Genomic DNA, 12,937 nt, shown 5'->3' on the forward strand with positions numbered 1-12,937 from the left:
TCCTGCTGGATTATGACACAATAGAGTGTCATGTGGCCAGGCAGAGTGAGCAAGCTAGCTGGTCTCTCTAATTTTAAGACCCCATAACCCTTCCTTTATCCCAATCACCCTCCAAAGGCTCCCTCTCCAAATACTATTAACATATTACTCTGGAAATTATTCTCCAACACATACTCCATAAAACCATGTGTGGGAGAGAACAGGAGACAGTGGGGACGTTGGATGGGCATTATAGAGGCATTATAGGTAAGGGTGAACACAGGGAGTCAGAAATTCAGTGTGGGAATGAGGCAAAAGCAATTTAAACAGGCCCGAGTAGAAGACTAACTCCATGTGTGTTAAATGCCCCAGTAGTTAGACATGTGAATTCACCTTTAAACACTCCTACTGTTACTTTCAACAAACTCCCTTTCTTTGGTTCACTTAATTCCATTGTCAAGCCAGTGTGAAACTGTGAGGAATCAGGGTTGCAACTATAACCCTTAGGCCTTACCAGCTTAAGGGCAGGGCTCTCTGCCTGCCTGCCTCTCCGCCTGCTCACCTGTCTGATAAAAATAGGTAGCATAATGTCCAGTTCCTGTCTGCTCATATCAACTATTATTCTCCCAGACCTCCACTAGTTTCAAGGCTCTGCAGTGAGGCATCAGGGGGTTAGTAGAGGGGTGCCCTATTGCTGCACTGTAGGTTGGATGGGGGCACGACATACTGCATGCATGACCTCTGCTCTCCAAGACTTGTGATGAGTGTACATGAATAACCGCACCTAAAGGCCCAAGGGGAAAAAACGGATACTCAGGATTTGGGTCAGGTCTCACGTAGGCCTGAGGACACCCCAAGTGGGTGTCCTTTGTATGGCCACTGGGGAGGACGCGCAGGCTTCATGAGGTACATGTCGGGTGGCTGACTACACGGCTGTAGTTCTTTTGTAGCAGACGGCAGATTAGAATAGGAAGAGCATTTGATCTGGCGCCATGCAGGAAAAAGCGGATGTCGTCCCTAAACCCAAGCAGCTTTCAAGCCTCTTCCTGGGCAGAGATGCGGTCCTAAGAGCCAGCGACAGCTTAAAAGAAATTAGAGACAGGGTGAGGCCGTCCCTGTGGGTCCCGCCTACCAGATCCGTCCACGGCGTGGGGCCAGCGCGCGACCTCTGCGAGCAGCCCCTGCGCAGAAGAGGACCTTACTGCGGTCGACTGCCGCCGCGCCGCCGCCGGGACCTTTCCCCTACTTTCCAGGCCTCACGCCCCGCCTCTAGCCCGGACCAAAACACGTGCCGCCGCCCGCCCCGCCGGATCACGCCGCAGCCAGGCTCCGATCACGCGCCCCCCCGCGGCGCCCATTGGCCCGCTTCTTGCCGGCCTGGCGCCGATTGGCTGGCGGCAGAGGCCATGCCCCCAGCAGGGAGCGGTGTATTTTGGTTTGCCCGCGCGCCCCGCCCAGGGCCGCTCCCTCCGCGGCGCCCCGCCCCTCCCGCGCCTCCCGGGCCGCGCGGAGGCAGAGCCGCGCGGCAAGGAGGGCGGAGGTGCGCGCCGGGAACAGACGCTCGGGACACGGCTGCCCGCCGCACACGTGCAGCCTCCGCCGCACGCAGAGCTCCTGCCTCGCAGCATTGCTGCCTGCAGGCCGTTCGGCACCATGCACTCGCCGGGCTCCACCGGCCCGGGCGACGGGCGCGCGGTAAGTGACGGGGCTGAGCGCGGGACGAGACGGGGGACGCGGGAGGGATGGTGACTTCTCGCTGCGGTGGGAGCTGCGGATTTGCTCTGGTCGGGGCAGGGACCGGGAGGCTCGGCCGGGTCAGGGTGGGGAGGGGGGTGTGTTAGCGCGGCAGCCTGCCTTCAGCTTTGTCTCTTGTCCGCTGCGGCCCCGCCCGGCGCGGCTATTTCCAGCCATGACGTCACCCGAATCCAGAGGAGGACTGCTGTTGTATGTGGGCGCGGCTGGCGGGAACTTGGGGGCGGAGTCAAAGCAGGGGCGCAGCATGGGGGCGTGGCGAGAGCGGCTAGTAGTGTGGGGGCGGGGCCAAAGCTAGGGCGTGGGCAAGCGTGCTTGGAGGAGATATTGGGGAACTAGATGGGACCAAGGCGAAGGACATGGTGAAAGCACCTGGTAGTAGTGTAAGAGGGCGGAACCGAAGCTAGAGAGCTTGGTGAGAACCTCTGGTAGGACTGTGGGGCGGGGCCGATGTAAGAGTGCTTAGTGAGAGTTTATCTAGGGGCGGGGCAAAGGCTAAGCGGAAGGGAGGGAGTGTGGTGAGAGCTTCTGGTAGGCCTGTAGTGGGAGGGGCTGTGGGTGGAGCCAAAGTAAAGGTGTCTCTGGAGGGTGTGGCCAGAGTGCCTGGATGGGGTTAGGAAGGAATGAGGAGCAAGGCAATAGTGTGTCTTGATAGGCGAGTGTGCAAGAGTGTGGTTCGAAGAGGTGTGTCAGCCAAGCTTAATGGGCTGGTAAGGGTAGAGCTGGGCGAAGGGTGGAGTCTAAGTGAGAAGGGGTGTGGTAAAATGGGACTTTGCAGGCTTGGGCCCAGGGACTGAGTGAAGTCATGGCAGGGACCTCTGTCAGAAGGTGTAGGATGCGGAGCAACGGGACCTGACAGAAATGTAGGGGGGCAGAGAAGTGGTACAGAGCAGGTTCCTGGTGAGAACACAGTATTACATGGACTCAAGGGAACCTACGTTCGCATCCTTTCCTAGTATGGGGCTGGACATTGATTCCACTTGAAGGCTCAAAATCAAAATACCCTTCCAGGAGGTTGTCTGGCCCCTATGGTCATATCTTTGCCTGTTCACTGAAGGGGAATCTGGACAGACAGGAAGTTTTGAAGCTCAGAAAATATGTATGGAAATATGTGTCCATAGGCTTAAGTTTCTCTTTTGGACAGGATGGGTTCCAGTCCCTTCCTCCCCACTCCTGCGTGTAAAGGTGACATGGTATACAGGAGGAGACACCTTTCCTGGATTATGGTTGAGCTTTCTCATGCTGCTCCTCTCACCTGACCTCCTCCCTAGTTCTCATAACAAGTGATTTAATGTTTCTGAGTCTGCTGAGGAAGCAGGCAGTCACGGAGGACTGTGCTGCTGTGGAACCTAGGTCCAGCCACTGGGAAATTAAGCTTGGGGTAGTGCTTCCTTTCTTAGGGACACCACTCTGGTCCTTTTGAGCTAGATGACCTTACCCACCAGCTAACTGGCTGCTTGGTTTCATCTGCTGCTTGGTCTGTTTCCCTTTCCTACAACACCTTCCTACTAGCCATTCTGGTGTGTACCTCTAGCGTTAATCTTCATCCTTTAGCCAAGAGAAGAAGTCAGTAACCTGTTTATTTTATAGCTGTGGGGAATGAATTCAGGGGCACACATGAGGTAGTCAGGCATTAAACTATTGAGCAATCGCCCCGCCTTGAAACCTTTTTAAGAATCAGGGGGTTTTTTTGTTTGTTTGTTTCTTTGTTTTTTTTGTGGAAACTGTTTCTCAACCAACCCCAGTCTTCAGAGCTTGAAAACAAAGTTGTGTTGAGAGTCCCGTTTGGGTTTTTTTTATTCCAAGACAGAGACCATTGCTTTGTTAAGGGTGCGGCACATGTCTATGGTAGACCCACACGCCTGTCAGGGTTACCGTCCCTTTATTCTCCTGAACTAAGAGGCCACTGTGTTGTGCTGCCTTTAGGCTGACATCGTGGACATTTGTGAGTCGATCCTGGAGAGGAAGCGGCATGACAGCGAAAGGTCCACGTGCAGCGTCCTGGAGCAGACGGACATCGAAGCTGTGGAAGCTCTTGTCTGCATGAGCTCTTGGGGTCAAAGGTCTCAGATGAGACCCCTCACGCCTGTCTCTGACTCTGGTGATGTCACCACTGCTGTGCTTATGGACACGGCTACACCTGATCTACCAAAGGACTTCCATTCTTTTTCAACTCTGGTAAGAGGAGGTGGGGAAGAGAAGCATTTTTGTGAACTGCCTGGAATAGCGTAGGTAAAATGTGCTGGAGAACTTGGAAGGAGATTAACAAATGATGCTGGCCAAGAGGCTGCCTGTACTCCTTTTATGTGGATGCCAAAGTGTGAAAATTCCTCTCTTAAATGTGCTTTCTGTTCAGTGGTAGGTCATAACTTGCTGACAGGTGCTCAGGGACAAAGCCTGTAGGTGGTTGCAGAAAGGTGTATTATGCTTGCTTTCTAGGAGTCTTAAGGTGTGGTCTTGAGTGGTCCCAGACTAGGATGAGGATTTGTGGGAAACGAGAACACATGTGCTCTGACATCAGACAGTCTTTAGCTTAGTGGAGACATGTCACCTCTGCCTTCCTGTGACAGCCAACTAGTGTAACTTGAAGTTGGTAAACCAGTATTTTATTTTTAGGTTTTAACTTACAGCACCAGTGAAAGTGCTTCCAGGTTGGAGAAGTCAGATCGAATGCTAGCAGTAGTGCAGCTGAGAGCTGACTGCCCAGGCTAGGGACTTGCTGGAGAAGCATATGGGAGGAGGAACTGGAGGAGTTGGTGGCAGTGACCACTGGAGGAAGTCCAGGCTGGCTCATAGTAGCCCCTCAGGTTTTCAGGCTTGGGCTTTTGTGAGGTGGCCAAGAAACTGCTGGGAGCCAGCACAGAGAGGTTTGGCTCAGGAGAACCAGTGCTTTCTTGATTTAAGGACTGAAACGTCATGAGCACTTTTATTTTAAAGTAAGAATCTGTTTTCTTTCTGCAGTCCTTGTAGTTAAATTGCTTATTTCAGTAGCTACACATGACCGAGGGTTGACACCACCCTTCCTTCCAACAAGACATATGCATGGTTGAGTAGGGACAGTCCGTATTGGGAGAAGTGGGAACAGCAGAATCCCCAGCGATCCCTTGGGTCAGTCAGCGCAGTCCCCTCACAGGCAGCGGGAGCAGTGCCGTCAGATAATTTCCTTGCTGCTCTTTTGACCAAAACAACCTTTGATGTGGTGCTGTTCTTTCTTTCCCTTTTTCTTTTAAAAAGTGTATAACTCCTCCTCAGAGCCCAGAGCTCACGGAGCCGTCAACAGGGACCCCTGTTCCTTCCCAAGTAGTTAACTCCAAAGGATGCATGGTCACTGCCCTCCCCCCATCCCCTACTGGGGGCCCCAGAACACTGAGCAAGAGGGAACCACTGGAGCCAGCCTCAGGGTCCTCCTGCAGGGCTGTGATGACCAGTGTAATCCGTCACACTGGGGAGAGTCCTGCTCCTTTGTGCTTCCCAACTGGCCCCACTCAAGAGCAACGAGCATCCGACAGCGGAGAAGGACAGGAGCGTTTGCTGGACCACCTTGAAGCCTTGCAGGACACACGCTTGGCAAATGGCTTACTCGTCACTAACTTGGTTTCCTGTCAGCCTTGCTTGCACAAGTCCGGTGGTTCGTTCCCCACTGACAAAGGCCAACAAACAGGATGGCCCGCTGCTGTTCAGACCTGCTTACCAAAGAATCCTGAAAGTGACTTGTCAAGGAAAACCACCCCTCTGATTTCTGTCCCTGTCTCCAGTCCCCCTGTCCTTTGCCAGATGGTCCCTGTGGCTGGACAGAATGGCTTGTTCTCAGCTTTTTTGAAACCTCCTACCCAGTTGCCTGCAGGGACTATCAAACCCATTCTACCCCAAGCTGCTTCAATGTCTCAGCCTGTGTTCATGGGCCCACCTGTGCCTCAGGGAACTGTGATGCTGGTCTTGCCACAGAACACCTTCCCCCAGCCTGCTGCCTGTCCATCCAGTGTCATGGCCATTGGAAATACCAAGCTGTTGCCCCTTGCCCCTGCACCAGTGTTCCTTGCCTCCAGCCAGAACTGTGCCCCTCAGGTAGACTTTTCCCGAAGGAGGAACTATGTTTGCAACTTCCCAGGATGCCGGAAGACCTACTTCAAAAGTTCCCACCTTAAAGCTCATCTTCGCACTCACACAGGTAAGTGGTAGGGGTAGAAGTTAAGTCCGGTTCTTCCTCTCAGCCCCTGCTCCCAGAAATAAGACTCAGACTCAAATTATATTTACAAATACCTTGGCCATATAGCTGAGCTCTACTCTGACTAGATCATAACTTAGATAACCCAATTATTTTAACCTACATTCTGCCACATGGCTGGTCTCCTGCCCCATGGCTCAGGTACCATGTCTACCTCAACTAATGAGGATGTATATAGTTCAGTTCTCAGTGAAACCAGCTCATTTCAAGTGCATGTGGCTAGTGGCTTCCCTAATGGCAGGAGAATATAGTAGATCTTCCCAGGTGAATCTCCTGCCTGGCTCTATCCCAGAATTCTTCCCAGAAGTCCTACCTCCTATTTCCTACCTAAGCCATAGGCCAGGGGATTATTGACAGGTACCACATCCATACAGACATAAAATATTCTTTCTACAGTGGGGTGCCTGGTGTGATGGGAACACAGCTCAAGGGAGGAAAGATCCCTGAGACCCCTTTAAGAGAGGCAGGTACCTGCCGGAGGGAGGAGAGAATGGGGACGTGTGATGGCTTTAGGATACTCTTCACCCTACTACAGTAGGCGTTAGTAAAAACATCCGTGTGACTGGAGGTGTGTTCAGACCCTCAAAGTTCATACTATAGAGTGTTTTAACTGTACAGTTGAAACTGTAGAGTTTTAGGTTAAGAAGTCACACAAGTTATAAACTCCTGAGTTTATTTTTTTTTAACATTCTCTGGCCATTAGGATAGCCACTAGCCATATGCACTTGAAAAGGGGTGGTTTGAGAACTACATTGCACATTCTCATTAGTCGATGTTTTACAGCTCCGTGAGCTGGTGACTGCCAGCCATGCTGTCCAGCAGGGACACTGGGCGCCACCTGGCAGGAATCACTTGGTAGAGTAGAGCGAGTGTTTCTTAGGTGCTCTGTGAGTTGATGTGTTTGGCATTTTTTTGTGGTCCGGTGGTTACATAGTCTAGTCTTCTTGTTAAAGCTGACTTTAGAGAATCACATATTTACATGTGAGCATGTGTACAGACGTCTGCAGTAAAGCTTCCTACACTCAACCCTGAAACATCACCCCATTAGGATGTCTGGATCGAGTACAGGAATGGCCTGGAGAGAGTTCCTGCTGCAGTTTTTTATTTCAAAATAGGTTGATGCAGGCTGGCTTCTAATTAGCACAGTGTACTCGGGCTGTGGCAGACTCCACTTCAGAACGGTGTACAGTCTGGTATGCAGACATTCCAGAAAGAATTGTCCCTTCATATGCTGGAGCCGAGGTTGGCTTTAGGTTCGGACCTTACAGCTGCCCTGGACTTGTCTCCTTGTCAGAGCAAACACAGGCTCTTTTGTTCTCATCTGTCTGTTTCCACACATCAGCCTCAGCCCTCTCCCATCTCTGCCTATTGATCCTTTCAGGGCCTGCCCCACATCAGTTGAGTGTATGTTGATATCCATCCTCTTTGACCCTAGGGAGTTATTGTGTCTCACCACCACTTCCTTTGTTGCTTCACTTCTGCTTTGTTTTTACAATTTTAGGATTTTTAAATTATCATTATCACTACTACTACTACTACTATTTTGGTTTGGGGTTTTTAAACAGTGGGTTTTTTTCTCTGTAGTCCTGGCCATCCTGGAACTTGCTCTATATACACTAGGCTAGCCTTGAAATCCACCTACCTCTGCCTCCTGAGTACTGAGATTAAAGGGGTATGCCACCACACCCATTATGTTTCTGTGTGTGAGTATGTGCATGTGAGCGCAGCGGCCTGTAGATTTGACCCCTGGAGCTGGAGTTACATGTGATTGTGAGTTGCCACTGTAAGTCCTGGGGTCTGCTGTATGTGTGATGCAAGAGCAGCGAGCATGCTAAATCGTGACGCCCACCCCCCTTGTTTTATCGTTACTTATCTATCTAAACTGGATACGAATGCCTGGTGTCACACCTTGTAAATGGTGGTCATCCACCTTTATCAAGGTTGTTCTGGTAGCTGTGTGTGATGAAGCAGCAACCTGCAATGTTCACATGGGCTCTTTGGCATGGTGAACCCCCATTTTTTGCTTGGTCTGTCTAGATGAACTTTACATCAGAGCAAAGATTGTATATTGGGAGAGGTGACTGGGTTTCCATGTTCACTCAGTTTCCCTCCTGTCAGACCCGCAAAACCTGAGAGAAAGCCAGTTCCTTCCATGCTTCTCAGAGTTCAGTTCAGTTTAAACAAGTGTGAGGCTCTGACGAGACCACTGCTTTTCCATTCACCAGCTCTCCGTGGAGTCTTCCAAAGCACGGAAGCTTCAGGTGGGCTTACTTCAGATTGTGTTTCAAGTATTTCTTTTAACCAGAACAATTATTTAAATGAAGAAAGTCAGGTGAATGGGTACACCATTTTGGCTGAATACAAGGAATTTTGTAAATCGTGTGCCAAGGGGCTGGCATTCTCTGTGCAACTCCTGGACATTGTGTATGCTACTGACCTCAGGGGAGCAGGGGTAGGAAGGGCAGCTGTCTGCGTCTGCTTTTGGATGTTCTCACGGGATCTAAGACAGTGGTAAAGAATACTCCACCAGGCTCCAGGCTCTGGAGCGGTGAGCATGAACAGCGTGTTTCACTCAGTTATCTGTAAGATCTTCCCAGTGTGGCAGAGACTACCATCTAGTGTGCCTGAGAGCTTGCTTTTATAACAAGGCCACTACTGGGACTCTGTTAGTCAGGACCAGGCAGTGATCAATGATCCTACTACCTCTTAAGAATCAGTGATGTATGACTTCAGAATTACATTTCCAAGGTGTGGAGTTTGGGGTCATAATCCAACCACATCAGCCATCTTTGCTTCCATGGAAGATTTTGAAATCCAGACTATGAAGCCTCTCGCTGCTGGATTTTCTGTTAGTTCAACTCTGAGATCTATCAGAATTGGTGTCTCTTCAGAGCTAGTATTGGCTACCTGCTATAGGAAATCATGGAGACAGATCACAGAGCAGTGCATAGCTATCTAGCAAATCATCCCTCATGCATGTAGTCTATGATTGCCATGGATACAGAGAAGGGCCTGGTCCCGTGCTGGTTGGAACAGGAGGTTGTTGAAGAGGGGGGTGTACTATTTATCTGCTAAAGGCTTCATTGCCTCTGTAACTCCAGGAGGATGATACTTGGCTCTAGAGCGTCAGGAGGCACTTAAAGCTTCTGACAAGAAAGTGAGCTCAAACTCGGACCTGTGTGGCGTTTAATATTGACTGTCAGCTTGACAGAATGTAGAACCTTGGTTGGGCCTTGAGGGGAGAAGGTTTAGTTAGGTTACCTGAAGTGGGAAGACCCACATTAACTAGGATTCTGGATTGGATAAAGAGGAGAAAAGAAAGCTGAGCACCAGATTTCATTTCTCTCTGCTTCTGGACTGTGGACACAGTGTGACCAGCTGCTTCAAGCTCCGCCCACCATGCTCTCCTGCCATGGTGGATCTATGCTCTCAAACTGAGCCAGAATGAACACTTCCTTAACTTGCTTTTGTCAGCACCGTGGAAAGTAACTGATGCAGCCTGTTTGTCAGTGAGATAAGAAGTGGGGACAGAAACCAATGATTCTAAGAAATCTTAAAGCCCCTTGGAAGGACTTTTTAGGGTATGTGCAGTTTGTCCTGAGAGAAAGAATTATTTCCTTAAAGGATTTTCTGCCACATCTGAGAATGGTAGCCAGTTGGTAGAGTACCTACCTAGCATTCACAAAGTCCCTCCCTAGCATGTAAAATTGAGGAAGGTGGTGCACACTTAAGAGGTAGAGCTAGGAGAATCAGAAGTTGGGTGTCCTTCCTGCCACATGAGTGTCGGAGGCTGTCCTGGCCTTCATAAAACCCTGTCTCAGAAAGAAAGCATTTTCCAGAGTCAAGTTCTCAAGCCTGGCCTATACTAAGCAAGACCCTACCAAAGAGAAAAATATCCAGGATGTTGGTATACACCTTTAATCCCAGCACTTGGGAGGCAGAGACAGATCTCTATGAGGTTAAGGTCTGGTCTATGTAGGGAATTCCAGGACAGCCAGGGCTACACAGTGAGACCTTGTCTCGAAAGAAGTCTTTCCCAAGTATAACAGTTGATTAGTCTTTTTTTTTTTTTTTTTAATGCTTCTTAAAAGCAAGGGATGGTAGTGCATGCCTATAACTCCATCACATAAGTAAATACATAATGAGTCTCCGTGAAGCAACATACATCTGTACATGTCAATTTGTTGAGAGATTAAGATTATCCTAGTTTGATACCTGTGGGCTTTGGCAGATTGCATCATGGGGTAGAAAGAAATGCATTGTGGAGGCCTTGCTGAGTTCTGAGCAGCCCAGGGCTACACAGCAGGTGTTATTCTTCTGCTGTCTGATGAACAGACCTGTGGGCAGCACTGGTGGACTTCTCAGTAAGGTGCTGAGCGTGCACATTTACTTCACTGTGTCCTTCCACCAGGGGAGAAGCCTTTTACCTGCAGCTGGGACGGCTGTGACAAGAAGTTCGCAAGGTCAGATGAACTGTCTCGCCACCGCAGGACTCACACGGGAGAGAAGAAGTTTGTGTGTCCTGTGTGTGACCGGCGCTTCATGCGGAGTGACCACCTGACAAAGCACGCTCGTCGCCACATGACAACCAAGAAGATCCCAGGCTGGCAGGCAGAGGTGGGCAAGCTGAACAGAATCACTTTGGCAGAGAGCCCCGGGAGCATCCTTGAACCCTTGCCGGCCTCTGGCTGAGGCATCCTTCTGTGGCATCCGTCACCTGTGGGCTTCTTCAAAAGCCTCTTCAGGAATGGAACCCGTGTGTTCCTCTCCAAAAATAAATGTGCTCTCTGGGCTGTTGACGTGGGGAGCTGGTTCTGATGGAAGTATATTAATTTTACTTTTCTGGTTGGGACCCTGTTTGATATCTTTTGTAGTTTTAGAACTCTGACTGTCTTTGTCTGTGTGTGTGTCTCTGTTTCTCTGTCTCTCTGTGTCTCTCTCTCTTTCTCTCTCTCTCTCTGTCTGTCTGTCTGTCTGTCTGTAAGGAAATGGAAGAAAATTTGCTCTAAACCACCAGCATTCAAACAAATATTTCTGCAATAAAGTTTACAAAGTCTGGATTTTTTTTTTATACCTTTCTATTCATGTTTTGTAGAAATGTGACAGGGTACTAATTTTTATACTTTTTATAAAAATATTTATATTGTGCTCAAATCACTGGTTTGTGGATAGAAAATTTTACAGCCTTCTTTTCCATGTTTTATAACAAAGTTTTGTAATAACCCTGCTTAAGAGTAAGCCTGGTAGTTAGTCAGATAGAAGCAAAAATAACAAGTTTGTTACCAGCCTTTTATAGTCAATATTTTAGATCAGAACTGGTTGAATAAAGAACTCTTAAAGGGGAAAAATAAACTTTGTAGTTAGCTTCTTTGTATCAGTTTCAGGGGAAATTCTAGCAATCGATCCTATAGCCCACAGAACTAAAATTGTGCTTAGGTAAAACTAATCATGTGAGTCTGGTGTCCCTGTGCAAGGTGTGCCCAGGTCTGCCTGGGCTGCTGGCCAGCTGAGCAGGGGCGAATGTGGACTGGTGACTCCTGGGCATCTGTCTGCTAAGAGCAAATGACCCCATGTCTTGTCTGTATTAAGCACCAACACTAAGAATGTAGACGCAGAAACTTTGTATGTTACCTGTTGGCTTCTGTTGTGGTTTTGTACTGCGTGCTGGATTGAATGACCACAGGGAAAAGGAAATGTCTATACTGGTTGGTTAAACTCTCCACCAGAGTGCAGCTTCCACAAAGCAAGGCAAGGCCTTTGTGCACATTCGGCTCTGGAGTTCGGATGCCTCTCTGACTATGGACAAAACACTGAGAAACGTATCATTAAATGGCAGTGGCTGTCACTCAACTGCTTTTCCAATCATTGTGTGTGAAGGAAATTCGTTTGCTCAAACAAGAAGACTTGGAATGGGTATATTGTAGCTTTCCTGAAAACAGATTTCAGGCACTGCTTTTACGCCTCGTGAGCGTGTGTTCTGCATCCAGGTGATCACAAAAACATAATGGTTTTAGATAAATTCTGGGAAGCTCAGGCACTACAGTAAGTGTGATAACAGGTATATTATGCTGTTTGGGCAGCCTGAGACTATTTTTGTGTGGTATGTATTAGGTTTTGTATTTGCCTTTTAATCATTGGCATTTAACTTTATTAAATGATGGCAAGGTTGAAATAATTAAACATAAAATGAGGCTTTTGTGTTCAGGTCTTTTGAGCCTTATATAACCGTTACGTGGTCATACCTTGTATGTTACTTGACCCCTGTTAAGCTGCTGTGGTAGCCGAGTTCTGTATGTACATGTGTTTAGGAACTGCCCAGACAGCAGTCTTGCTATTGTCTTTCAACATAATGGAGTGCAGGAAAACTAACTGTATATAGCACCCTGGTCCTGTCCACCTGTTTTAAGTCAGCATCTACACTGGCGACCGTGTAAGTGATAAATGGCATCCAACTTGGATGTCTTTTTTCATTGTGACATGCAGAGTGCTGTACCTTGTCCTGGCATTTCTGTGGGTAGCAGAAGGCCTTGGGGTGTTTGGTTGTTCATCACAGGACTTTATCTGACCAGTGTTGTTTCTAAATGACTGGTGTGTTGCAATGCCATTAGGGTTCCATTTCCCAATTAGATTTAGAAACCCCTTTTCTGAAAGAGCCCCCAACATTTGTCTACTGAAAGACTAAGTTGGAAAACAGTTCCTATCTGAAAAGGACTCCTGAGCCCCAGAGCCCCGGGAGTGGCTGCTCCCTTGAGGGCCCTCCCCAAATCCCCACGGCGTGGTGGTGACCCCAGTGCACTTTATCGCTTGAGAAGTTCTTGATTTGATTTTTTATTTTTTTGTTGAGCCTTTCAGTAGTTTTAGTAATAAAAGTTTAAATGTTAACAACTTTTGTTTTATGTAAAAGACTTTGACTTATTTAAATGAATATGTGTAATGTACCTTTTTTTTTCTTTGAATCGTATAAAATTCTCTTGGTTCGCA

At 48.6% G+C, this 12,937-nt stretch overlaps 1 protein-coding gene across 1 annotated transcript; it reads left to right on the forward strand.

Moving 5' to 3' along the window:
• The first annotated feature begins 1,387 nt into the window (after positions 1-1,387).
• Klf11 (Kruppel like factor 11) lies at positions 1,388-12,937 on the forward strand. Its single transcript, XM_021178917.1, has 4 exons — positions 1,388-1,674; positions 3,658-3,909; positions 4,966-5,899; positions 10,368-12,937. Exons 1-4 carry the CDS (start codon positions 1,633-1,635, stop codon positions 10,646-10,648), a joined length of 1,509 nt encoding a protein of 502 aa, XP_021034576.1. The 5' UTR covers positions 1,388-1,632; the 3' UTR covers positions 10,649-12,937.

This window comes from Mus caroli, chromosome 12 (genome assembly GCF_900094665.2).
Source record: "Mus caroli chromosome 12, CAROLI_EIJ_v1.1, whole genome shotgun sequence".
In the NCBI taxonomy this organism is placed as follows: Eukaryota; Metazoa; Chordata; class Mammalia; order Rodentia; family Muridae; genus Mus; species Mus caroli.